Here is a 26727-nt window from a genome sequence, read left to right as displayed (position 1 = left end):
TCTGCGTATATTACATTTTACTTGTATCCGTTCTTTTTGGCGTAGTGAGGTACGCACTTGTTATTATGGGCGAGAAACTTTTTGTAGCCATAAGTCAAATACAATGCACAGTCGTCAAAACTGACCTGCACTATGTTGCATCTTACAAGTGTACGCAATTATAACACGGGTCTAAGTTAACACTACTTGATCACGACATGACATCCCATTCATAATTTATTCTATTAACATAGAGTATTTACGACACTATATTCACAATTCTTCCAGCTCCATCTGAATGCTATTCACAAGCTGACGGCAGTGACTATCGAGGGATCGAGTACGTGACTCGACACGGAGATATCTGTCAAAAGTGGACAGACCAATCACCACATCATCACACCAGAACACCAGCAAACTATCCTAACGCCGGTCTCGGAGATCATAATTACTGCAGAAATCCAGATGGGAAAGTTAAACCCTGGTGCTATACCACCAATTCTTTAATACGATGGAGATACTGTGATGTTGGTGAGCCTGTTGGAACGTGTGGTATGTGAAACATTTTGAATTCTTTCAACAAAAACATGATCGTGACGTTTTAAAGTGCACATCCTTCTCATGTTTTTGATCAACACAGTAAATTGAATCGCAAATTACATTGAAATAAGTATAAATATGCATTCGATAAACAGTAGATTAGTGTTTTCATTTACGATTGTATGGAGTAAAGGTACTGCAGTATGGTTCTTTTTTAATATTTGATATAGTATTTAATTAAAAGTTACCAACACAAATTTCACATAGTGAATTTGAAATATGAAAACAATTCGCATTAATTCGAAGTTTCAAATTAACAATAATGTAACTCTGATTTTTCTACAAATGACTAAATTTATAAACAGAATTACCATGTAAACCGATGACTCGATTTATTAGTAGATATTGTAAAGTAATTCTGCATTATTATTATAATTGTGTATGAGCGAACGTTTGGGTTCAGTGTCAGAAATATATTCCAGGCAATTTAAATAAATGCAGTTGTTATTTCGGTACTTTCAATACTTTAGAACTTAGTTTGACTCAGGTAATTTTAAATGTGTGAACAGAAGCAAATGCGTTTGGAAAAAATACAGTTCTTTTTTTTATTTCGGAATACAAATTTCCATAATTGTTGGTGTATAACAATAGGTTATATGCATACAATATATATATATGTTTCAACTCGATTTATATTGCTACCAAGTAATGAATAAATTATCTTTATGGCACATCATTAGGTACAACGTCACAACCGCATTATACAACTGAGCAACAAACTTTGACAGTAACAGAGGCTACTATACAAACCGAAGGTATGTATCAGCGTGTGTGTGTGCATAGTTCGGGTCATTTGTAGTATATTTAGCTGATTGTCAATTTGGTTTTCGACCTTGATTGGCAGTGCGAAGAATATGAAATTGAGTGAGGATATATAATGATATATTTATTCATAGTATCTAATAAAACAAGTGTATTTTTCCATCAATGACTATCATCGATTTGTTTTGACGTGTTCTGGATTCCGTGAAATTCATATTACAAATTATAACAAATATGCAGTGTTTATATATTTCATGCAAACTCGAAACATTGTTTAGAATATAGATATCCGATGGATTTGCAAAGTTAAGGGTATATTGATCGTTGTCAATTTGCCCTGCTGTGCACAGAACGCTTGATCATGAAATCAGCGCTCACAAAAAATAAACATTATTGTGTTAGCCGTCTGAGAGGCATATATTTATAAATATTAAAGATTATGGGCGTATGTGACCCGATGAAAAATAAGCCTTTTCTCTACCTGCCTCTATGCCACATATACTGTATTACCCCGAATTGTTTCATGTGAAAGAGAATCGATATGCCCTCGCTTCTTCCATGCAATGACAGTTCGCGTAAATTGTGTTCAGTTGAGTAATTAATGATGAAATTTTAGTATTACATATACATGTATGCAGGAATAATATGATAACCGTCTTTAAAATTAATATGAATATTCCAATAAATTAAATCGCTAAAATTGCAAAATATTTTGATTTACTTTCTAGGTATTCTAGCTACCACTGCTGAATCTAAATTAACCACACAATTAACGACTGAATGTACGTATGTATAATGCTTATAAAGCGATATACTAACTTAATACTAATCGTAAATGTATGTTGCAACGCTATATGCTATACACCATGAATACTCAGCTCCCACTTACGAGTTTGTCTGTGACGTCAGATATTCGGTTTACACATGCTCATTAAACACTAAGTCTGCGTATATTACATTTTACTTGTATCCGTTCTTTTTGGCGTAGTGAGGTACGCACTTGTTATTATGGGCGAGAAACTTTTTGTAGCCATAAGTCAAATACAATGCACAGTCGTCAAAACTGACCTGCACTATGTTGCATCTTACAAGTGTACGCAATTATAACACGGGTCTAAGTTAACACTACTTGATCACGACATGACATCCCATTCATAATTTATTCTATTAACATAGAGTATTTACGACACTATATTCACAATTCTTCCAGCTCCATCTGAATGCTATTCACAAGCTGACGGCAGTGACTATCGAGGGATCGAGTACGTGACTCGACACGGAGATATCTGTCAAAAGTGGACAGACCAATCACCACATCATCACACCAGAACACCAGCAAACTATCCTAACGCCGGTCTCGGAGATCATAATTATTGTAGAAATCCAGATGGGAAAGTTAAACCCTGGTGCTATACCACCAATCCCTTAATACGGTGGAGATACTGTAGTGTTGGTGAAAATTGCGGTGGGTGATTTTATTTCTGTTATTGGCGATAGCATATTGTGGTCGTATGTTAATGAAAATCGTTGATTTAAAGAAATAGAGATATCACCACATACACAGCTATTTAACATAAATTTTCACTTACATTAGATGCTTCACATCACTTTGTTCTACCCTTAAAATGTCTTCGCGATACTATATTTGTTATTGATATTGACAGCGAAAAATACAAACAAATATTTTGCCCTCAAATAGGTGTCCATGCCCTCCAGTAATCACGCTTAATGTTTACCTGACATATGTAAACATGGTATTTAGAATGGTGGACGTGACGAGGGACGAAAATGAAACAATATGCAATACGAGCAAAGACATTGTGACTTTCCCAACTTTCTCAACTAGTATACCCCTGAACCCCTCGTAATGATGAATGGTACGGAAGTGGCTTGTGGCTAATAATAGAAAATAGATTTCAATGAGGATTTATTTATTTTGATTTTTGAGAACGGAGTTTTACTATTATCACGTCTAAGGGTGAATTGTTAATAGGTGAACTGATGTTAAAAACACGCAACAACAAAGGATTATTTTTCAACACAGATCTCCAGTCAAGAGAATGGCGTTTGGGCGTAACCCCGAGTCAAATAGGATCCAAATTGATAGGGAGTAAAACACAGAATTGGAAGAGCTGTTCATGCATTGACCAATCACACAAGAGCTCACAGACATATTTGTTGTTGTACTTAACAAAGGGGTTTGGCACTAAAAACAAAGCTAATTGTGTCTATGGTTTATCTGATTGTCTTTCATAGAAAATCGATCTAATAAACAAGTAACTAACGTACAGTACACTGGAAAGTACGTGGAAGTTAAATCGTCGATGGTTTTTAATCAACTTTTGCAATAATAATAATAATAATAATAGTAATAATAATAAAACGTTGATGGTAACATTTTGGATCTACTATGTAACTTCCTTTATATTGACTGTTTTCAACATTAGAACTACGGTGATTGTGGCGATTATAAATAATGTTGATTATATTATCGTATTATTTAATGTATGTTATGTAGATACAACAACGCAGATATTGCCAACGTTTCAGCAAACCACCGAGCTACAATTGACGACAATACAAGAGATTACTGAACGAACCAACGGTAAGTATCAGTGGGTGCATACGAGAATTCATTGTGCTTGGCTAACATGAAAATCCGTGTATCTGACCTTAATCTGACAGAAGATGTTTGCGATAGAATCGATATTGTATATTTTCAATTAGTGAAGTAATTGACTTGACATACCTTCAGTCATTGAAACAACTTGTTCTGATTATAGTTGATGCGCAAACACAATACCATATACATATATATATTAGTGGTCACATCATTCGTCATATGACGACATGTAAATTCCCATTTTTATTTATGTCTGTTTCAGAGATGACTACACACTATATGGTGATCAGTGAAGAAGGACAGTCACCAACGTTAACCACAGCACCGTTTCGGCCAACCACGAACGAACAAACTACTTCACCAGGTATAGTGTTATACGCGCATAATTGATGCAACCGACAAGCTCTCAATCAATATAGTAAACAATACATTACATTTTTTTCAAAAATGAACAGGTATGTTAGCACGATGGGATGCGAGGTATATAGTCGTAAACGTTTTTTGTTGAATCTAATCTCAGATTGGTCAATAAATATACTAAATTTTCTGATTTGTCCACTGTCTCTTCTCATTGGGAGGTCAACCATATATGCCATAATGGCTGAATGGTGAGTCGGATTGATTGAGTGAGTGAGTGAGTGAAGCAATTTATCTATCTGTATGTTTTTGTAATGCGTCTACAGCATAATACACCAGTATATATTACACTCATTTGACACTGATTAATAATCAATATTAATATGTAACACAATTATTTTGCTGATTTGCATTTGATTCAAGATTATGAGGTTTCAAACATGCAATTAGTGCCATAACATTTATACTAAATATAAGCTTAACATTCCTTCAAAAATAGCTACCATATTGACAAAACCAATTGTATTGTAATATTTAAACATCGTCTTCTGTGATGATTACAGGTGAGGAGGAGTGTTACACCGACCCCAATGGCCTCGATTATCGAGGATCTGAGAATATGACGTCCACTGGCGACGAGTGTGAGAAGTGGACATCATTGACGGCAGCACATTATAGTATTACACCATCAAATTATCCTAATACAGGACTCGGTGATCATAATTACTGTCGAAATCCAGACGGAAAAGATGGACCTTGGTGTTTCACTAATCAGTTTACCTATCATTTCCACAATAATCAGTATCACCATCATCACACTGGGAACTATACATGGAGTTACTGTAATGTTGGTAATGCAAGTAGTAACTGTGGTGAGTAGTATGTATAAATATGACGAGCTTATCTATCACATAATAGGTTATTACGAGGATACTTCAAAGTATGCACGATGATAGTACAACTGGAGTATCGACCAACGCATGCGTATTTTCCTTCCGAGGATACGTCATTGGAATGCCGAAATTCAAAAAAATTTAGTACAGAGTCAGCGAACTTCCTTGTGTGGAGTCCTGCCAAACCCTGATGGCAGCCATGTTTGTTTGTATTATTAGAGGATGCTGACGCACGTAATCATTCCATATTTGGAATTCACATTTTCTTATATGGTAGGATGAGAATACTCCGTAATATACCGCAAAATTACGGCACGCTGTAACTTACGTTACGGTGACAGATTTATAATAAATTAAAGTTATGCACCAATAATATACACAAAAATGAGTAGTTACTACACATAACGCCACGAGTATCAATCAGCCTAACGCGAATATATAAATATAATATCGCGTGACAAGTGATTAACTCAAGAAGACAGAGATATTGCAATTTTACATAGATAGATTACAATCCATATGCTTAATAGACACGACTTATATAAACAATGAAGAACGTATATTTGTAGCCAACAGAATCGTTAGATATAATACGCTTCTTAGCAATATGTTGTAGAAAAAATAAATTTCTGTCGGCTTTGGAAAACGATGTTGTCACTTGCCTTTTTTCGCTGCACTGTGTTACTATGGAAAAATTATTTTAACGTGAATATCGTGACGTGTACAGGCATAATATAATATTTATAATTCACCTTCAAGATACCACTGTCTACGATATGCACCATATCATACATTCTAAGAAGGCATTATTGTAATCACCAACGCGTGTGTCAATAGTACTTATAGAAAAATGAATGTAAAATAAGCAATTCGTCTTTTTTTTCCTTCAATTTGCAGAGTTAACCACGCAATACATGATGACTAGTGAAGAAGAAAAATCGCCAACTTTAACAACCACGCCAGTTATACCAACGACGAATGAATATTCAATTTTACCAGGTACAATGTTTGGAATGAATAATGAAGACTTGTTTTACTTTTTACTAATGCAATACCACACGGCTGCTAATTGCAATAATGCATACGGAACGACGTACCCATGCAATTAAAATACTGGTATATTTAAAAACGCATATCATTTGAGCATACCAATAGAACCACATATTGCAATGTACAAAATATACAAATTTACACATTTCTGTTCTCGATTATTATAAGAAACTTTTTATGATTCATCCTACGGATCACAATACAATTCATTATGCTGATCAATGTCTGAAACTACGTTTTGTTGTAGTTACTACTGCACAGTATGCATCCACAGAAAATCCATCAACATCAATCTTTCTAACAACAAATGTATTGACAACTAAACCAGGTGAATGAACATGATGTTTTCAATTTCTCTGTAATTATTGAATATTGATACCAAACACATGAAAACAATACGTAAATAAGCCATTGTTTCAGCTAGTAGTAATTAATATATAGTCTCTAGTAAATTCTGGTTGTCATAAGATTATGTTTTTGTAAATAGCATTTACTACGTGATAGCATAGTTAGAAGACTTTCGGTTTTCACAATATTCACAAGAATTAAGTCAATTCCAGCAACGTCATTTATATATATTATTAAAATATATTAACACAATCAATTTATTTATCTCACACAATTGTATTGTTTTTGCGTAGGTGCCCTTTACATTGATGTAAACTGTGATCGATACTATGTTATGTCGGATAAACGAAAGTGGCACGCATCTAAATCTCAATGTGAACTTATCGGCGGAGTGCTGGCATCTTTACACACGAAACCGATTTTCGATGCAGTGCGTCAGTTTATCGTGAATAGTGGTTTTGCTAACGGTATTCGTGGGTATTGGATTGGACTTAATGATATAACAGCAGAAGGGGTCTATCAGTGGTTGAATGGTGAAACCTTTGGATGGACAGCATGGGCTTCAGGCGAACCAAACAATAATAATAGGTCCAATACCAATGGGCAAGACTGTGTACAGTTATGGTAAGCGCGTTTAAATAATAATTGTCGTAAGGAAGTGCAATTCCAGAAAAACTTAAATTATTATAACCATCCGCGTTGGTTGTATGCGTTTGTTCTCAAATGCATTTACTAATATCGATGGTATGAAGTTGTTTCTACTGTATTCTATAATTCAAGAATAATTTACTTGTTTAATGGGAAGTACAAGTAATCCAACTTCCCATTGCGCTGAAATACGAACATGTGTATAATATATTAGATATTCATATGTATGTGTATGTATTCAAGGAAACGAAGAAACTATGAGTGGGATGATAACAACTGCCGGAGAAAACGGGCATATATATGCCAAACACATATTAGTAAGTATGGGGATATAGGTAGGAAATCATTATGATAAGTTTATACACAACAATGATGTATTCATATACATTGTGCGCCTGTGTTTATTTTTCTAACTTGATTTTTCTTACCATTTACAGTAGATTGTAATATTTCCACGGCAATTCCACTAACAACACAACCAGGTAAGAAGACGAATGACATTCACCTGAACCACACGATTCCACAATCAATATTCATCCACCGTATCGTAGTTGTACCATTCACTAAAGTGGCAAAAAAAGAACCACATACGAATGAACTAGTCTTCTGTGAAATTAACATTATCTGGTTTATGTCATTCATAATGAGTTGAGTTGCTATCATAACGCGTTGTCCCTTCTGACACTGCACAGTTTGAATCGATAATGTATTAGAATAAGCAGGGACAGCATATCTATCTAGTTTATAGGATCGAGTGTTGTACGGGGATACATGAATGAAGTGAATGAAAAATGAAGTGCGTTCAAATGTGTTTAGACGATGTGTTCTTCCACGTGATAATGCATAGTTTTAAAATAATTCTAATTACCCTTTCTGGTAAACTGTGGTTACACTAGGATTTGCCTAAATAATCCAATAGTAATGAAACTTTAATTGTCACGCCTTGTCTAGTCGAGAAAAGTCGATTGAAAGTACAATGAATACCAACAAGGACAGCAACTTGGTGATCTTTGGTCACATATTGTGGAAAGTATTATTTCACGAAGAAATCCGTTACATGTCATGGGATGGTCGAGATATACCTGGCGGCTCTTTGAATTACGAAAATCAAAAAATGTACTATTTCACATTTTCTACTCATTGAGCAGGATACAAAGCATAGCTTTCAAAAGCATTCATTTCCTCACACAAAAGTGGATTGGTATCACTGCACCAGGCGTCTATATTACAGTTTCAAAATGTGGCCACTGTAGTAAAAAAATGGCGCCGCTCAATCAGAGCGGCTTATAAAAAAACGTCGTACGATGATTTTTCTCAAACTTTATCTTCATGTATTTAGTAACGACACAATCCATATCTACTAAAGAACCAACAAAGACTATTGATACTACAAGTATAATACCTCAAACTACCAATGTACTTACAACTGCACAAGGTAAATATTCGAAATAAATATATTAGGCTTATGAAAGGATGCGTTTTTTAAAAACGTTATTTAACTATTAAAATCATGTTATTTGTAAGTAATGTCCGAAAACAACACAGTTCAGGTAATATATTGCGATCACTAATTATTATACTCATACATTCAGTTACGACACCTTTCCTTTCAACTGAAGAACCAACAACGAACATTGTTACTACTACGTCAGAACCTATAACTACAAATGTACCCACAACTGAATCAGGTAAATAACACGAATACAAGAATATATTGAAGATTGTTGTTTGTAATAAGAATTAGTACGCCTACATATATAAACGACCTATTATTTATTGCTTCCAGGCAGCACACCTATTTCTACCGAGGAAGTAAGAACTAACACTGTCACTACCAGTCCAACAACAACAACTGAGCAAGGTAAATATTATAAATAAATTGAATAAAACAGTTTCGAAAATAGTTACGAAACACTGAAATGATATTATACGTGTGCGATTATTTGGTTTGGTGGCTAGTAATATTGTACAGGTACACTACAACTCTGCTATACCTGTCTATACTATATGTCTTAAAATAATCCGCATTTAATTTCCACTGAAAGATGGCGAATAATGTCTCTACTAATTCTGTCCCATCAACAACAAATATAACAATATAATAATTCATGCTTATCTGCAAACAAACAGATGTTGACTACAGATGCAATGATATTGTTCCATATTGTTCTTTATTCACATGCGAATAATGACAGACACTACATCACACACTACTGGAGAACCAACAGCGACTATTATATCCACTAACATGCCACCAACAACCAATGAAGTCACAACGCAGCCAGGTAAATACCCTTATATAAAGATGATGTACTATGTATAATGTGTTGTGCTCTAATTACCCTCGAAATCTTGAAATTCTTGTGATTTTAGTTACTACGCCATTCATTTACACTGTGGTTCCAACAACAAACATTGTCTCTACGACATCGGAACCACTAACCACTAACAAATGTACTCACAAATGAGCCAGGTGATCGACATGAGAACGTATGTTACACAATATTTGATGCTGTGTTCGTTTCAGGGTCGCCATACACTGATGTAAACTGTGACAGATACAGCGTGGATACCGAAAAAAGGACCTGGCATGCATCTAAAAGTCAATGTGAGTCACTGGGTGGAGTTCTGGCTTCATTGCATACTCAGTCAGTTTTCCAAAACGTTCGGACATTTATCATGAACGGTAATTTCGATAACGGTGTGCGTGGGTATTGGATAGGGCTTAATGACCTGTCTACAGAAGGTTCATTTGAATGGTTAAATGGAGATGTATTTGGATGGACAGCGTGGGCAAAGGGAGAGCCAAATAATAAAGTACAACAATCCGTAGAAGGACAAGACTGTGTACAAGTGTGGTAAGCTTTGAAAACCTTTATAAATATAACACGTGCCAGAGTAAAAGAGTATTGTTACGATATTTATATCAGAATATCATTAACAGCCGTACTAAAGTGCCTGTACATGTTCTTTAAGGATAATGCAAATATAGAGATGATTCATATACGACCTGACAGTAAAACAGGTTTTCTTCAATTCATGATTAATCTAAAAATGTGTTCTTCTATAATTAAATATTGCGTTAATGCAATAACATAAATTTGCTTTCAAAGTGATTTCTTCTAACCAATATTTATAAATTTCGAGAAAATGATTGTTTTCATTCAAGTTATCGAATAATCGATTCTGCAATTCTGGTCAGAGAGAAGCAAGTGTTAAAGTGTTTTTTTTCAGGAAGAGACGCGCATACAAGTGGGATGATAACAACTGCAATGCAAAACGTGGATATATATGCCAAACACCAATCCGTAAGTGTGTACTAATACTGGTTATATAAATTATGTATATTCCGTCATCGATACCATGTATTCATTCACGTCTCAACAATGACTATGTAATTTAATAATTTCAGCTGGCTGCTCAGTTTCCACAGAAGTAGCACCAACGATTAGTTGGTCAACTGAGTCAGGTAAACTTTTAAGATTTATTTTGTAACACAGATATATCTGCGATCTTGTGTGTATTCATACCGAAGAAATACCATCAGTTTATATTTGCAATAAAAACTCATTCTGTGTAAGAATTAATCAATTAGCAGTTGTTCTACTGAGACAGGTAAATGCATGAAATATATTCCCTTATCTTGTATCACAAAAATATGTGCGATTATATATAACACTATCAAGTTATATTTGCCATGAAAACGAGAAGCTACTTTTAAATACAAATTTGTGTGGTTTAATTCATCACCGCAAATATAAGTTAAACCATTTATTACATTATTGCGTTAAGTAACTCGGACCTAACTCCCACAAATATTTACTTATTATGTTGAAATAACACAAGGCTTTTCACTTTCATTTTCACAAATATGTTAATGGGCATCTTAGTTTTTAGGCAGTAATATTCTGTAGGTGATATACGAATGTATACTAAGTGTTACTTTTAATATTTAGTAACTACACAAATCATTTCCACTGAAGAAGCAACAACTACTACTGTCACTGCCAGTTTAGCACCTCCAACTACGAATATACTTACAACTAAACAAGGTAATTTTCAACAGGCAAAATAAAAAACAAAAAAAAATTCTAGTTTTCAAACTGATTACGAAACACTGCGAAATTTTCAATGTTGGCTGATCAAGTTTTTTTTATTATCAAGAAACAATTAATGAATATAACTGTTACTTCTATACTTAGGTACCACACAATCGATTTCCACTGAAGAATCACCGACGACAATTGTCACATCAGCACTACCAACTACAGAGGTAATCACAACGAAGCCAGGTAAGTATCTCTAGAACAATGACCAATTGTTGTTTTGTAATAATATGTTATAGACATTATATGATTGTACATCAAATGCATTTGTAATTGTTTATAATCGTCAGTATTGGGAATAAATGTGACGTCATACTCAACGAGTGAATCTTTGTTTCGTGGCCGCATCCGCCCGAGCCACACGATACCCACTATCAAGATGACGTCAAATAAATGGTATAGGAAATATAAACATATAATATATGTAAAACCGTTCATCTGGCATTGTCACACATATATATAGGCCATTTTCAACGAATATATGTTGAGACTATATTGCAAGTATTTGGTCAGAATTGTCATGATGTCACAATTCATGGCTGTGTCACTATAGGCTGTGTATGTGTGAGGAAAACGCATACATTTGTATGCGAGGAATTAGACAATACATTACAAAACAGAGAATTATTGCACACATACTGCTCAACTTGTGGCACCCCCACATATCAGTTATAATCAAAATGTTTTGGTTAGAAACCTTATGTCTGAACACGACCAGTGAGTTAGATGCATTCTAAAATAAATATGTGTAAAAGAATATGGAATATATTGTTAAACGAGTGATAGTGTTTATATTCGTTACCGAAACTGTGAAATACATTTATTTATGAGTGAGCATTTTGGATAGGAGATCGCGATAAGGTGTAAGGCAATATTTGATTGTAATATTGCTGTTGCTTTATGCATGTACACAATCTATTTTTTACTAAAGAAATGGAAAATAACACCAATGTCACCATTACTTCATCTCAATCAACAATATATGTTATCAAAACCATTCTATGAAATTTAGACACATTTTGATAAACAAATAGGATAAGGCAATCATGCATTGTTAAATTAAATTACGAACTATTGAAAGCATTTTATGTGTTAGTGATCAGGTTTCTTATGAAGAAAGATTGCAGGTAATAGATTATATTCACTAACTATTTACCATGCCTTTACTTGTCACATTGCTCATATCGATCAAAGAACCAGCAACTACCATTTTTACTACCACTTCAAAACAACTAACTACAAATGTACTCACAACTGAACCAGGTAAATAACACAAATACAATGATTCAAGTTTATTTTTAATACGAATTATTGCACCAGTATGCAGTGTGCTAGGCTTATTATAAAACAATAGAACCGTAGTTAGTATGCCATGGTTTATTGAATCCAGTCACAACAATCCTCATCTCTACTGAAGAACCAACATTTTAGTAAATAGGTAGCAATATGTTAATGTAAGTTTGTGTTTTGTTACTCTGTGTTTAGTTTCTACACAGCCCATTTCCACTGACGAGCCGACAACGAATATTGTCACCACTACGTCTGTCCCACCAAGTACGAACGTAAACACAACGAAGCCAGGTAATTAACTCAAATATCAGAATAATACAGTGATTATTTAAATATGTTATGAACTATCGAAAGCTTTTAATTTATGAGCAAGTATGTGTTTTACTATATATAACTATAACATTCGCCATTGTTTTTAGTAAAGTTACATTTCAATACAACTGAAGAACCAACAACGATCATTGTCACCACGTCTATAAAAAGTTGAAATATGAAAGGCACTGCGTGGTTCGATCGTTTTACTAAACATCACTCAGTCAGTTACGATTATTATTTGAAAGTACAATTACTATACTAACTAACAAGATCGCACGTGATTACCAACGAGTACAGCCACTTGGTGATCTCTGGATACTTATTGCGGAAAGTATTATTTTACGAAGAAAACCTTCATACCTGGCTTATCTTTGAATTATGAAAACAAACAAAAACTTGTACTCCGAAAGCGAACGCTATTTCACACTGGGTACTCATTGAGCGGGATTCAATCCAGTGCCCCAAAGGTTCTCTTCACCCAACAGGAGATTGGTATCACTGCGCCAACCGTCTACTTTTCAGTTTCAAAATAACTAGCATATTTCTTCATCATTCGTCCAGTTATATCAATAGCATGTATAGGTATACTATTAACCAAAAAATTATAAATTCTTGTATATATTCTATACTGTTATTAATACGCAATATAACATTTAATAAAAGATGCTATATTTGAGTGTCGCCACTGTAAAAACGACGTCGCTCAATCAGTGTGGCATATAATGAAACGGTTGATTTACGCCAGTAGGATAATTTTTCTCTAACTTTATCTTTATGTATTTAGTAACGACACAATCCATGTCCACTAAGATACCAACAATGACCATTGATACCACAAGTCCAATACCTCCAACTATAAATATACTTACAACTGAACAAGGTAAATATTCGAAATAAATGAAGTAAATCAGTTATTCTATGTATTAATTACTGTACTATTCATTTCCACTAAAAACGACGACGATTGTCATCACTATTTCAGTCACAGGTAATAAGACATATTAGGCTTATGCAAGGATGCGTTTTTTTAAAACGTTATTTAACTATTGAAATCATGTCATTTGTAAGTAATGTCCGGAAACAACACAGTTCAGGTGATATATTGCGATCACCAACTATTACACTCATACATTGCCTTTAGTTACGAAACCTTTCCTTTCAACTGAAGAACCAGCAACTACCATTGTTACTACTACTTCAGAACCTATAACTACAAATGTACCCACAACTGAATCAGGTAAATAACACGAATACAAGAATATATTGAAGATTATTGTTTATAATAAGAATTAGTACGCCTGCATATATAAACGACCTATTATTTATTGCTTCCAGGCACTACATCTATTCCTACCGAGGAAGTAAGAACTAACACTGTCACTGCCAGTCCAACAACTACAACTGAGCAAGGTAAATATTATAAATAAATTAAATAAAACAGATTTAGTATAAAAAATAGTTACGAAACACTGAAATCATTTCATACGTGTGTGATCATTTGGGTTAGGGAGTAGTAATATAGTATAGATACACTATAACTATATACACTATATGCTCTACCTGACAGTGTCTACTTATGTCTTAAGTTATTTTGCATTCAATTTCCGCTGAAAGATGGCGAATAATGTCTCAACTCATTCCGTCCCATTAACTACAAATTAGTAATATAAAGATGCATGCTTATCTGTAAAAAAGCATTTAAACAGATAAAAACTACAGATACAATGATATTGTTCCATATTGTTCTTTGTTCACATGCGTGTAATGACAGGAATTACATCACATAAAACCACTGGAGAACCAATGGCGACCATTATATCTACCATGCCACCAACAACAAGTGAAGTCACAACACAGCCAGGTAAATACCATTTATATAATAATATTGTGCTATATAAAGTGGTGTGCTCTAATTAACCTTGACATCATGAAAACCTTGTGATTTTAGTCATCACGCAATTCTTTTATACTGTGGTACCAACAACAAACATTGTCTATACTACTTCAGAACCACTAACTACTAATAAATGTACCCACAACTGAGTCAAATGGACGCATGAGAACGTATGTTACACAATATTTGATGCTGTGTTCGTTTCAGGGTCGCCATACATTGATGTAAACTGCGACAGATACAGCGTGGGTACCGAAAAAAGGACGTGGCATGCATCTAAAAGCCAATGTGAGTTCATGGGTGGGGTGCTGGCTTCATTGCATACTCAGTCAGTTTTCCAAAACGTTCGGACATTTATCATGAATGGTAATTTCGATAATGGCGTGCGTGGGTATTGGATAGGGCTTCATGACCTGTCTACAGAAGGTACATTTGAATGGTTAAATGGAGATGTATTTGGGTGGACAGCGTGGGCAAAAGGAGAGCCAAATAATAAAGTACAACAATCCGGAGAAGGACAAGACTGCGTACAAGTGTGGTAAGCTTTGAAATATGTTATAAATATAACGCATGCCAGAGTAAAAGAGTATTGTTACGATATTTATATTAGAATTAAATATTGTGTTTATGCAATAACATAAATTTTCTTTCACAATGATTTTTTGAAACCAATATTTATAAATTTCGGGAAAATGATTGTTTTCATTCAAGTTTTCGAATAATCGATTCTGTAATTCTGGTAAGAGAGACACAATTGTTAATGTGTTTGTTTTTGTTTGTTTTTCAGGAAGAAACGCGCATACAAGTGGGATGATAACAACTGCAATGCAAAGAGAGGATATATATGCCAAACACCAATCCGTAAGTGTTTTGTTAAGATATTGATTATATCATTTATGTATATTCCGACATCGATACCATGTATTCAGTCACGTCTCAACAATGACCATGTAATTTAATAATTTCAGCTGGCTGCTTCGTTTCCACGGAAGTAGCACCAATCACAACGAATAGTGGTTCTACTGAGTCAGGTAATTTCTAAGATTTAAGTTCATATTTTGTATCACAGAAATATTGTGTGTATTCATACCAGAAAATCACCATCCGTTTATATTTGCAATACGAACTCAATCTGTGTAACGATTAATCAATTAATATAAAATTTATTTCCTTTCATTGTGTCACCAAAAAATGTGCGATTATATATGACACTATCAATTTATATTTGCCTTGAAAACGGTAAGCGACTTTAAAACACAATTTTGTGTGGTTTACTTCATCACTGCAAATATATGTTAAAACAGTTAATACATGCCTAACTCCCAAAAAAGACACAAGACTTTTCATTTCATGGAATTCATTTTCATTTTCAAAAAAATGTGAATGAGCATCTCAATTTGTAGGTGGTAATGTGCTGCAAGTGATATAAGAGTATATACTAAATGTTACTTTCTATATTTAGTAACTACAAAAATGATTTCCACTGAAAAATCAACAACTACTACTGTCACTACTAATTCAGCCCCTCTAACTACAAATATACTTACAAATGAAAAAGTTAAATTTCCACATAAAAATCATAAAAAAAAACATTCTTGTTTGCAAACTAGTTACGAAATACTGTGACATTTTCAATGTTGGCTGATCATTTTTGAAGGTAATTTTCAGAAGAAATTTATGAATCTAATTGTTACTTTCTATGCTTAGGTACCACAAATTCCATTTCCACTGAAGAGTCACCAACGACCATTGTCACATCAGCACTACCAACTACAGAGGTAATCACAACGAAACCAGGTAAATATATTTATAATAATGATTGCTTGTTGTTTTGTAATAATATGTTCTAGATATTATATTATTGCAAAGTGCTTTCGTAATTTCGTATAATTGTCTGTAATCCGAATAAATGTGACGGCACACTGATCGAGTCACACGAGACCCACGGCCAAGGTGACGTCACATAAATGTGGAGTATTGGGAATATATACTTATAATATGTGTAAAACCGTCTATCTGGCATTGTCACACATATATAAGCCATTTTTCAACGAATATACATTGAAAGTATTTGGCCACAATAGTCATGATGTCACAATTCGTTGCTGTGTCATGAGGCTGTGAACGTGTGAAGAAATGGCTTAATTTTGTATGCGAGCACTTAGATAATACATTACATAGAATGAGTGTACACATACTGCTCAACTTATGGCATCCACCACATATTAGTCATAATCAAACTAATTTGGTTGGAAACTTATGTCTGCACCCGACCAGTGAGTTAGATGCATTCTGAAACAAATATGTGTAAGAGAATATGGAATATTTTGTTCAATGTTTGATAGTATTTATATTAGTTTACTGAAACTGTGAAATAAATATATTTCCCAGTGAGTATTTTGGATAGGAGATGACAATAAGGTATAGGAAATATATTGTGATATGGTTGTTACTTTATGTATGTACACAATCTATTTCTACCACATAACTGAAAACTACCATTGTAACCTTTATCACAACGTTATATGTAATCAACACCATGCTATGAAATTAACACAGATATATATAAACAAATAGGATAAGGCAATCATGCATTGTTCAAATAAATTACGATCTATTGAAAGCATGTATGTGTTAGTAAGTATGTTGCTTATGAGGAAAGATGCGTTGCAGGTAATAAATTATTTTCACCAACTATTTATCATACCTTTACTTGTGACACTACTAATATCGACAAAAGAACTAGCAACATTCTTACTACTATTTCAGAACAACTAACTACAAATGTACCCACAACTGAACCAGGTAAATAACACGAAAACAAAGATATATTAAAGATTATTGTTTGTAATAAAAATCAGTGCGCCTGTAAATTGCAGTGTGCTAGGATTACGATAAAATAACAAAACTCTAATAAACGACTTATTATTTATTGCTTCCAGGCAGTACACCTATTTCTACTGAGCAAGTAAGAACTAACATTGTCACTACCGGTCCAGCTACTATATCGACCAAAGAACCATCAACGACCATTTTTACTACTACTCCAGAACCACTAACGAGAAATGTACTCACAACTGAACCAGGTAAATAACACAAATACAATGATATATTCAAGTTTATTTTTTTAATACGAATTATTGCACCGGTATTTTGCAGTGTGCTACGATTATTATAAAACAATAAAAGCGTGGTGAGTAGACCTAGTTTAGTAGGCACAACAACCCTCATTCCTACTGACAAACTAACATTTTGGTAAATAGGTAGCAATATGTTAATGTAATATTGTGTTCTGTTACTTTGTATTTAGTTACTACACAGCCCATTTCCACTGAAGAGCCGACACCGAACGTTGTCACCACTACTTTAGTCCCACTAACTACAAACGTCCACACAACGAAGCCAGGTAATTAACACAAATATCAGAATTATACATTGATTATTTAAATATGTTATGAACTGTCGAAAGTCTTTAATTTATGAACAAATATGATGGCTGGCAGGTAAAAGTATGGTACGGGAAATGTGTTTTACTATACACAACTATAACATTCTCCATTGCCTTTAGTTACGGCACATTTCAAACTAAAGAACCAACAACAGCTATTGTTACCACGTCTTCAAAAAGTTAAAAGACACTGCGTGGTTGGATCGTTTTACTAAACCTCAATCAGTCAGTAATATACAATTTTGCAGACTAACAGGATCGCATATGAATACAAACAAGTACAGTCACTTTTTGATCTCTGGATATTTATTGTTGAAAGTGTTATTTTACTGAAAAAACCGTCATATGTCATTGGATGGTCGAGATATACCCCGCTTATCTTTGAATTATGAATACAAAAAAAATTGTACTTGCAAAGCGAACGCTATTTCACATTGGGTACTCGCTGAGCGATTGGTATCTCTGCGCCAACCGTCTATTTTACAGAATCAAAATAACTAGCATATTTTTCCTAATTTGCCTAGTTATGCCATTAGCATGTCTAGGTATACTATGTACCATAAATGTATAAATTCTTGTATTTACTGTTATTAATGTGTCGCCAATGTAAAAAAAGCGCCACTCAATCAATGTGGCCTATAAAGTAACGTCAACGTCTGATTTGCGCAAGTACGATGATTGTTCCCTAACTTTGTCTTTATGTATTTAGTAACTTCACAATCTTTATCCACTAAAGAACCAACAACTACCATTGATACTACCAGTCCAATACTTCCAACAACAAATATACTTACAACTGTAGAAGGTAAATATTCAAAATAAATAAAGTAAAAAAGTTGCTTTATGTATTAGTTGCTACACGGTCCATTTCCACTAAAAACGAAGACCATTGTCGTTATAATTCAGTCCCAGGTAATAATCCGCATATTAGACTTATGCAGGGATGTGTTGTTTAAAAAAGTTATTTAACTATTGAAAGCATATTATTTGTACGATTAAGTAGTGTAAATACAGGTAATAAATTGCCATCACTAACTATTACACTCATACATTGCCTTTAGTTACAACATCTTTCCTTTCAACTGAAGAACCAACAACGACCATTGTTACTACTACATCAGAACCACTAACTACAAATTTACTCACAACTAAATCAGGTAAATAGCAGAATACAATGATAAATTAAAGATTATTGTTTATAATTAAAATTAGTGCGCCTGTATATTGCAGTATGCTAGGATTACTGTAAAATGATAAAACTCTAATAAACGACCTAATATTTACTGCTTCCAGGCAGTACACCTATTTCTCCCGAGCAAGTAAGGACTAACATTATCACTGCCAATCCAACTACTATATCGACCAAAGAACCAGCAACGACTATTTTTACTACCACTTCAGAACCACTATCTACAAATGAACTCACAAGTGAACCAGGTAAATAACTCGAATACAATGATATATTACAGTTTATTTTTAATAGAAATAATTGCATCAGTATATTGCAGTGTGCTAATATTATTATAAAACAATAGAACCGTAGTTAGTATGCCATGGTTTATTGATTCCAGTCACAACAATCTTCATCTCTACTGAAGAACCAACATTTTAGTAAATAGGTATCAATATGTTAATGTAAGATTGTGTTTTGTTACTCTGTGTTTAGTTTCTACACAGCCCATTTCCACTGAAGAACCGACAACGAACATTGTCACCACTACGTCTGTCCCACCAACTACGGACGTAAGCACAACGAAGCCAGGTAATTAACTCAAATATCAGAATAATACAGTGATTATTTAAATATGTTATGAACTATCGAAAGCTTTTCCTTTATGAGCAAGTATGTGTTTTACTATATATAACTATAACATTCGCCAATGTCTTTAGTAAAGTTACATTTCAATACAACTGAAGAACCAACAACGACCATTGTCACCACGTCTATACAAAGTAGAAATATGAAAGGCACTGCGTGGTTGGATCGTTTTACTAAACATCACTCAGTCAGTAACGATTATTATTTGAAAGTACAATTAATATACTAACTAACAAGATCGCACGTGATTACCAACGAGTACAGCCACTTGGTGATCTCTGGATACTTATTGCGGAAAGTATTATTTTACGAAGAAAACCTTCATACCTGGCTTATCTTTGAATTATGAAAACAAAAAAATTTGTACTCCGAAAGCGAACGCTATTTCACACTGGGTAATCATTGAGCGGGATTCAATCCAGTGCCCAAAAGGTTCTCTTCACCCAACAGGAGATTGGTATCACTGCGCCAACCGTCTACTTTACAGTTTCAAAATAACTAGCATATTTCTTCATCATTCGTCCAGTTATATCAATAGCATGTATAGGTATACTATGAACCAAAAATTTATAAATTCTTGTATATATTCTATACTGTTATTAATACGCAATATAATATTTAATAAAAGATGTTATATTTGAGTGTCGCCACTGTAAAAACGACGTCGCTCAATCAGTGTGGCCTATAATGAAACGATTGATAGACATATTAGGCTTATGCAAGGATGCGTTTTTTTTAAAAACGTTATTTAACCATTGAAATCATGTTATTTGTAAGTAATGTCCGGAAACAACACAGTTCAGGTAATATATTGCGATCACCAATTATTACACTCATACATTGCCTTTAGTTACGACACCTTTCCTTTCAACTGAAGAACCAGCAACTACCATTGTTACTACTACTTCAGAACCTATAACTACAAATGTACCCACAACTGAATCAGGTAAATAACACGAATACAAGAATATATTGAAGATTAGTGTTTGTAATAAGAATTAGTACGCCTGCATATATAAACGACCTATTATTTATTGCTTCTAGTCAATACATCTATTCCTACCGAGGAAGTAAGAACTAACACTGTCACTGCCAGTCCAACAACTACAACTGAGCAAGGTAAATATTATAAATAAATTAAATAAAGCAGTTGTAGTATAAAAAATAGTTACGAAACACTGAAATCATTTCATACGTGTGTGAACATTTGGGTTAGGCAGTAGTAATATAGTATAGATACACTATAACTATATACACTATATGCTCTACCTGACAGTGTCTACTTATGTCTTAAGTTATTTTGCATTCAATTTCCACTGAAAGATGGCGAATAATGTCTCAACTAATTCTGTCCCATTAACTACAAATATAGCAATATAAAGATTCATGCTTATCTGTAAAAAAGCATTTCAACAGATAAAGACTACAGATACAATGATATTGTTCCATATTGTTCTTTGTTCACATGCGTGTAATGACAGGAATTACATCACATAAAACCACTGGAGAACCAATGGCGACCATTATATCTACCATGCCACCAACAACAAGTGAAGTCACAACACAGCCAGGTACATACCACTTATATAATAATATTGTGCTATATAAAGTGGTGTGCTCTAATTAACCTTGACATCATGAAAGCCTTGTGATTTTAGTCTCCACGTCATTCTTTTATACTTTGGTACCAACAACAAACATTGTCTATACTACTTCAGAACCACTAACTACTAATAAATGTACCCACAACTGAGTCAAATGGACGAATGAGAACGTATGTTACACAATATTTGATGCTGTGTTCGTTTCAGGGTTGCCATACATTGATGTAAACTGCGACAGATACAGCGTGGGTACCGAAAAAAGGACGTGGCATGCATCTAAAAGCCAATGTGAGTTCATGGGTGGGGTGCTGGCTTCATTGCATACTCAGTCAGTTTTCCAAAACGTTCGGACATTTATCATGAACGGTAATTTCGATAATGGCGTGCGTGGGTATTGGATAGGGCTTAATGACCTGTCTACAGAAGGTACATTTGAATGGTTAAATGGAGATGTATTTGGGTGGACAGCGTGGGCAAAAGGAGAGCCAAATAATAAAGTACAACAATCCGGAGAAGGACAAGACTGCGTACAAGTGTGGTAAGCTTTGAAATACTTTATAAATATAACGCATGCCAGAGTAAAAGAGTATTGTTACGATATTTATATTAGAATATCATCAACCGCCGTACAAAAGTGTCTGTACATGTTCTCCTTAAGAATAATGCAAATATCGAAATGATTCATATACAACCTGACAGTACAACGGGTTTTCTTCAATTCATGATTAATCTAAAAATGTGTTCTTCTCTAATTAAATATTGTGTTTATGCAATAACATAAATTTTCTTTCACAATGATTTTTTGAAACCAATATTTATAAATTTCGGGAAAATGATTGTTTTCATTCAAGTTTTCGAATAATCGATTCTGTAATTCTGGTAAGAGAGACACAATTGTTAATGTGTTTGTTTTTGTTTGTTTTTCAGGAAGAAACGCGCATACAAGTGGGATGATAACAACTGCAATGCAAAGAGAGGATATATATGCCAAACACCAATCCGTAAGTGTTTTGTTAAGATATTGATTATATCATTTATGTATATTCCGTCATCGATACCATGTATTCAGTCACGTCTCAACAATGACCATGTAATTTAATAATTTCAGCTGGCTGCTTCGTTTCCACGGAAGTAGCACCAATCACAACGAATAGTGGTTCTACTGAGTCAGGTAATTTCTAAGATTTAAGTTCATATTTTGTATCACAGAAATATTGTGTGTATTCATACCAGAAAATCACCATCCGTTTATATTTGCAATACGAACTCAATCTGTGTAACGATTAATCAATTAATATAAAATTTATTTCCTTTCATTGTGTCACCAAAAATATGTGCGATTATATATGACACTATCAATTTATATTTGCCTTGTAAACGGTAAGCGACTTTAAACCACAATTTTGTGTGTTTTACTTCATCACTGCAAATATATGTTAAAACAGTTAATACATGCCTAACTCCCAAAAAAGACACAAGACTTTTCATTTCATGGAATTCATTTTCATTTTCAAAAAAATGTGAATGAGCATCTCAATTTGTAGGTGGTAATGTGCTGCAAGTGATATAAGAGTATATACTAACTGTTACTTTCTATATTTAGTAACTACAAAAATGATTTCCACTGAAAAATCAACAACTACTACTGTCACTGCTAATTCAGCACCTCTAACTACAAATATACTTACAACTGAAAAAGTTAAATTTCCACATAAAAATCATAAAAAAAACATTCTTGTTTGCAAACTAGTTACGAAATACTGTGACACTTTCAATGTTGGCTGATCATTTTTGGAAGTAATTTTCAGAAGAAATTTATGTATCTAATTGTTACTTTCTATGCTTAGGTACCACAAATTCCATTTCCACTGAAGAGTCACCGACGACCATTGTCACATCAGCACTACCAACTACAGAGGTAATCACAACGAAACCAGGTAAATATATTTATAATAATGATTGCTTGTTGTTTTGTTATAATATGTTCTAGATATTATATGATTGCACATTAAGTGCTTTCGTAATTTCGTATAATTGTCTGTAATCCGGAGAAATGTGACGGCACACTGATCGAGTCACACGAGACCCACGGCCAAGGTGACGTCACATAAATGTGGAGTATTGGGAATATATGCTTATAATATGTGTAAAACCGTCTATCTGGCATTTTTACACATATATAAGCCATTTTTCAACGAATATACATTGAAAGTATTTGGCCACAATTGTCATGATGTCACAATTCGTTGCTGTGTCATGAGGCTGTGAACGTGTGAAGAAATGGCCTAATTTTGTATGCGAGCACTTAGATAATACATTACATAGAATGAGTGTACACATACTGCTCAACTTATGGCATCCACCACATATCAGTCATAATCAAACTAATTTGGTTGGAAACTTATGTCTGCACCCGACCAGTGAGTTAGATGCATTCGGAAATAAATATGTGTAAGAGAATATGGAATATTTTGTTAAATGTTTGATAGTATTTATATTAGTTTACTGAAACTGTGAAATAAATATATTTCCCAGTGAGTATTTTGGATAGGAGATGACAATAAGGTATAGGAATTATATTGTGATATGGTGGTTACTTTATGTATGTACACAATCTATTTCTACCACATAACTGAAAACTACCATTGTAACCATTACTACCACGTTATATGTAATCAACACCATGCTATGAAATTAACACAAATATATATAAACAAATAGGATAAGGCAATCATGCATTGTTCTAATATATTACGATCTATTGAAAGCATGTATGTGTTAGTAAGTATGTTGCTTATGAGGAAAGATGCGTTGCAGGTAATAAATTATTTTCACCAACTATTTATCATACCTTTACTTGTGACACTGCTAATATCGACAAAAGAACTAGCAACATTCTTACTACTATTTCAGAACAACTAACTACAAATGTACCCACAACTGAACCAGGTAAATAACACGAAAACAAAGATCTTTAAAGATTATTGTTTGTAATAAAAATTAGTGCGCCTGTAAATTGCAGTGTGCTAGGATTACGATAAAATAACAAAACTCTAATAAACGACTTATTATTTATTGCTTCCAGGCAGTACACCTATTTCTACTGAGCAAGTAAGAACTAACATTGTCACTACCGGTCCAGCTACTATATCGACCAAAGAACCATCAACGACCATTTTTACTACTACTTCAGAACCACTAACGAGAAATGTACTCACAACTGAACCAGGTAAATAACACGAATACAATGATATATTCAAGTTTATTTTTTTAATACGAATTATTGCACCGGTATTTTGCAGTGTGCTACGATTATTAAAAAACAATAAAAGCGTGGTTAGTAGACCTAGTTTAGTAGGCACAACAACCCTCATCCCTACTGACAAACTAACATTTTGGTAAATAGGTAGCAATATGTTAATGTAATATTGTGTTCTGTTACTTTGTATTTAGTTACTACACAGCCCATTTCCACTGAAGAGCCGACACCGAACGTTGCCACCACTACTTTAGTCCCACTAACTACAAACGTCCACACAACTAAGCCAGTTAATTAACAAAAATATCAGAATTATACATTGATTATTTAAATATGTTATGAACTGTCGAAAGTCTTTATGAACAAATATGATGGCTGGTAGGTAAAAGTATGGTACGGGAAATGTGTTTTACTATACACAACTATAACATTCTCCATTGCCTTTAGTTACGGCACATTTCAATACAACTAAAGAACCAACAACAGCTATTGTTACCACGTCTTCAAAAAGTTAAAAGACACTGCGTGGTTGGACCGTTTTACTAAACCTCAATCAGTCAGTGATTTTGCAGACTAACAGGATCGTATATGAATACTAACGAGTACAGTCACTTTGTGATCTCTGGGTATTTATTGTTGAAAGTGTTATTTTACTGAAAAAACCGTCATATGTCATTGTATGGTCGAGATATACCTCGCTTATCTTTGAATTATGAATACAAAAAAATTGTACTTGCAAAGCGAACGCTATTTCACATTGGGTACTCGCTGAGCGATTGGTATCTCTGCGCCAACCGTCTATTTTACAGTTTCAAAATAACTAGCATATTTTTCCTAATTCGCCTAGTTATGCCATTAGCATGTCTTGGTATACTATGTACCATACATGTATAAATTCTTGTATTTACTGTTATTAATGTGTCGCCAATGTAAAAAAAGCGCCACTCAATCAATGTGGCCTGTAAAGTAACGTCAACGGCTGATTTGCGCAAGTACGATGATTGTTCCCTAACTTTATGTTTATGTATTTAGTAACGTCACAATCTTTATCCACTAAAGAACCAACAACTACCATTGATACTACCAGTCCAATACTTCCAACAACAAATATACTTACAACTGTAGAAGGTAAATATTCAAAATAAATAAAGTAAAAAAGTTGCTTTATGTATTAGTTGCTACACGGTCCATTTCCACTAAAAACGAAGACCATTGTCGTCATAATTCAGTCCCAGATAATAATCCGCATATTAGGCTTATGCAGGGATGCGTTGTTTGAAAAAGTTATTTAACTATTGAAAGCATATTATTTGTACGATTAAGTAGTGTAAATACAGGTAATATATTGCGATCACTAACTATTACACTCATACATTGCCTTTAGTTACACCATCTTTCCTTTCAACTGAAGAACCAACAACGACCATTGTTACTACTACATCAGAACCACTAACTACAAATTTACTCACAACTAAATCAGGTAAATAGCAGAATACAATGATAAATTAAAGATTATTGTTTATAATTAAAATTAGTGCGCCTGTATATTGCAGTATGCTAGGATTACTATAACATGATAAAACTCTAATAAACGACCTAATATTTACTGCTTCCAGGCAGTACACCTATTTCTCCCGAGCAAGTAAGGACTAACATTATCACTGCCAATCCAACTACTATATCGACCAAAGAACCAGCAACGACTATTTTTACTACCACTTCAGAACCACTA

At 33.9% G+C, this 26727-nt stretch overlaps 2 protein-coding genes and 2 long non-coding RNA genes across 4 annotated transcripts in view; all 4 read left to right on the top strand.

Annotated features, from left to right (window-relative positions):
- The window catches only part of LOC102804883 (apolipoprotein(a)-like), a 35585-nt gene extending 19580 nt beyond the window's left edge, over positions 1 to 16005 (top strand). Inside the window, exons 13-34 of the mRNA XM_085507476.1 lie at positions 268 to 531; positions 2552 to 2806; positions 4885 to 5193; positions 6112 to 6213; positions 6906 to 7236; positions 7504 to 7577; positions 7698 to 7742; positions 8600 to 8695; positions 8853 to 8948; positions 9047 to 9121; positions 9788 to 10118; positions 10495 to 10568; positions 11217 to 11312; positions 11463 to 11552; positions 12852 to 12947; positions 13756 to 13851; positions 14113 to 14208; positions 14307 to 14381; positions 14743 to 14832; positions 15073 to 15403; positions 15653 to 15726; positions 15935 to 16005. Coding sequence (XP_085363602.1) covers positions 268 to 531; positions 2552 to 2806; positions 4885 to 5193; positions 6112 to 6213; positions 6906 to 7236; positions 7504 to 7577; positions 7698 to 7742; positions 8600 to 8695; positions 8853 to 8948; positions 9047 to 9121; positions 9788 to 10118; positions 10495 to 10568; positions 11217 to 11312; positions 11463 to 11552; positions 12852 to 12947; positions 13756 to 13851; positions 14113 to 14208; positions 14307 to 14381; positions 14743 to 14832; positions 15073 to 15403; positions 15653 to 15726; positions 15935 to 16005 — 3167 coding nt within the window. The remainder of the gene's footprint in view (positions 1 to 267; positions 532 to 2551; positions 2807 to 4884; positions 5194 to 6111; positions 6214 to 6905; positions 7237 to 7503; positions 7578 to 7697; positions 7743 to 8599; positions 8696 to 8852; positions 8949 to 9046; positions 9122 to 9787; positions 10119 to 10494; positions 10569 to 11216; positions 11313 to 11462; positions 11553 to 12851; positions 12948 to 13755; positions 13852 to 14112; positions 14209 to 14306; positions 14382 to 14742; positions 14833 to 15072; positions 15404 to 15652; positions 15727 to 15934) is intronic.
- Positions 16006 to 16616: 611 nt separating this feature from the next.
- Positions 16617 to 17863, top strand: LOC146734480 (uncharacterized). Its single transcript, XR_014931576.1, has 3 exons — positions 16617 to 16662; positions 17635 to 17670; positions 17808 to 17863. It is a non-coding gene; the product is annotated as an uncharacterized LOC146734480 (long non-coding RNA).
- Positions 17864 to 19034: 1171 nt separating this feature from the next.
- Positions 19035 to 19672, top strand: LOC146734479 (uncharacterized). Its single transcript, XR_014931577.1, has 3 exons — positions 19035 to 19118; positions 19375 to 19470; positions 19607 to 19672. It is a non-coding gene; the product is annotated as an uncharacterized LOC146734479 (long non-coding RNA).
- Positions 19673 to 20193: 521 nt separating this feature from the next.
- LOC146734478 (uncharacterized) lies at positions 20194 to 25293 on the top strand. The gene is made up of 11 exons (XM_085507475.1): positions 20194 to 20323; positions 20983 to 21078; positions 21177 to 21251; positions 21614 to 21703; positions 21944 to 22274; positions 22664 to 22737; positions 22845 to 22907; positions 23584 to 23673; positions 24650 to 24685; positions 24822 to 24965; positions 25190 to 25293. Exons 1-11 carry the CDS (start codon positions 20194 to 20196, stop codon positions 25291 to 25293), a joined length of 1233 nt encoding a protein of 410 aa, XP_085363601.1.
- Positions 25294 to 26727: the final 1434 nt, after the last annotated feature.

This window comes from Saccoglossus kowalevskii, chromosome 14, assembly GCF_978046115.1.
Source record: "Saccoglossus kowalevskii chromosome 14, keSacKowa6.1, whole genome shotgun sequence".
In the NCBI taxonomy this organism is placed as follows: domain Eukaryota; kingdom Metazoa; phylum Hemichordata; class Enteropneusta; family Harrimaniidae; genus Saccoglossus; species Saccoglossus kowalevskii.
Note: the sequence above shows the minus strand (reverse complement) of the source record. Positions and strands in the feature narration are given on the sequence as shown.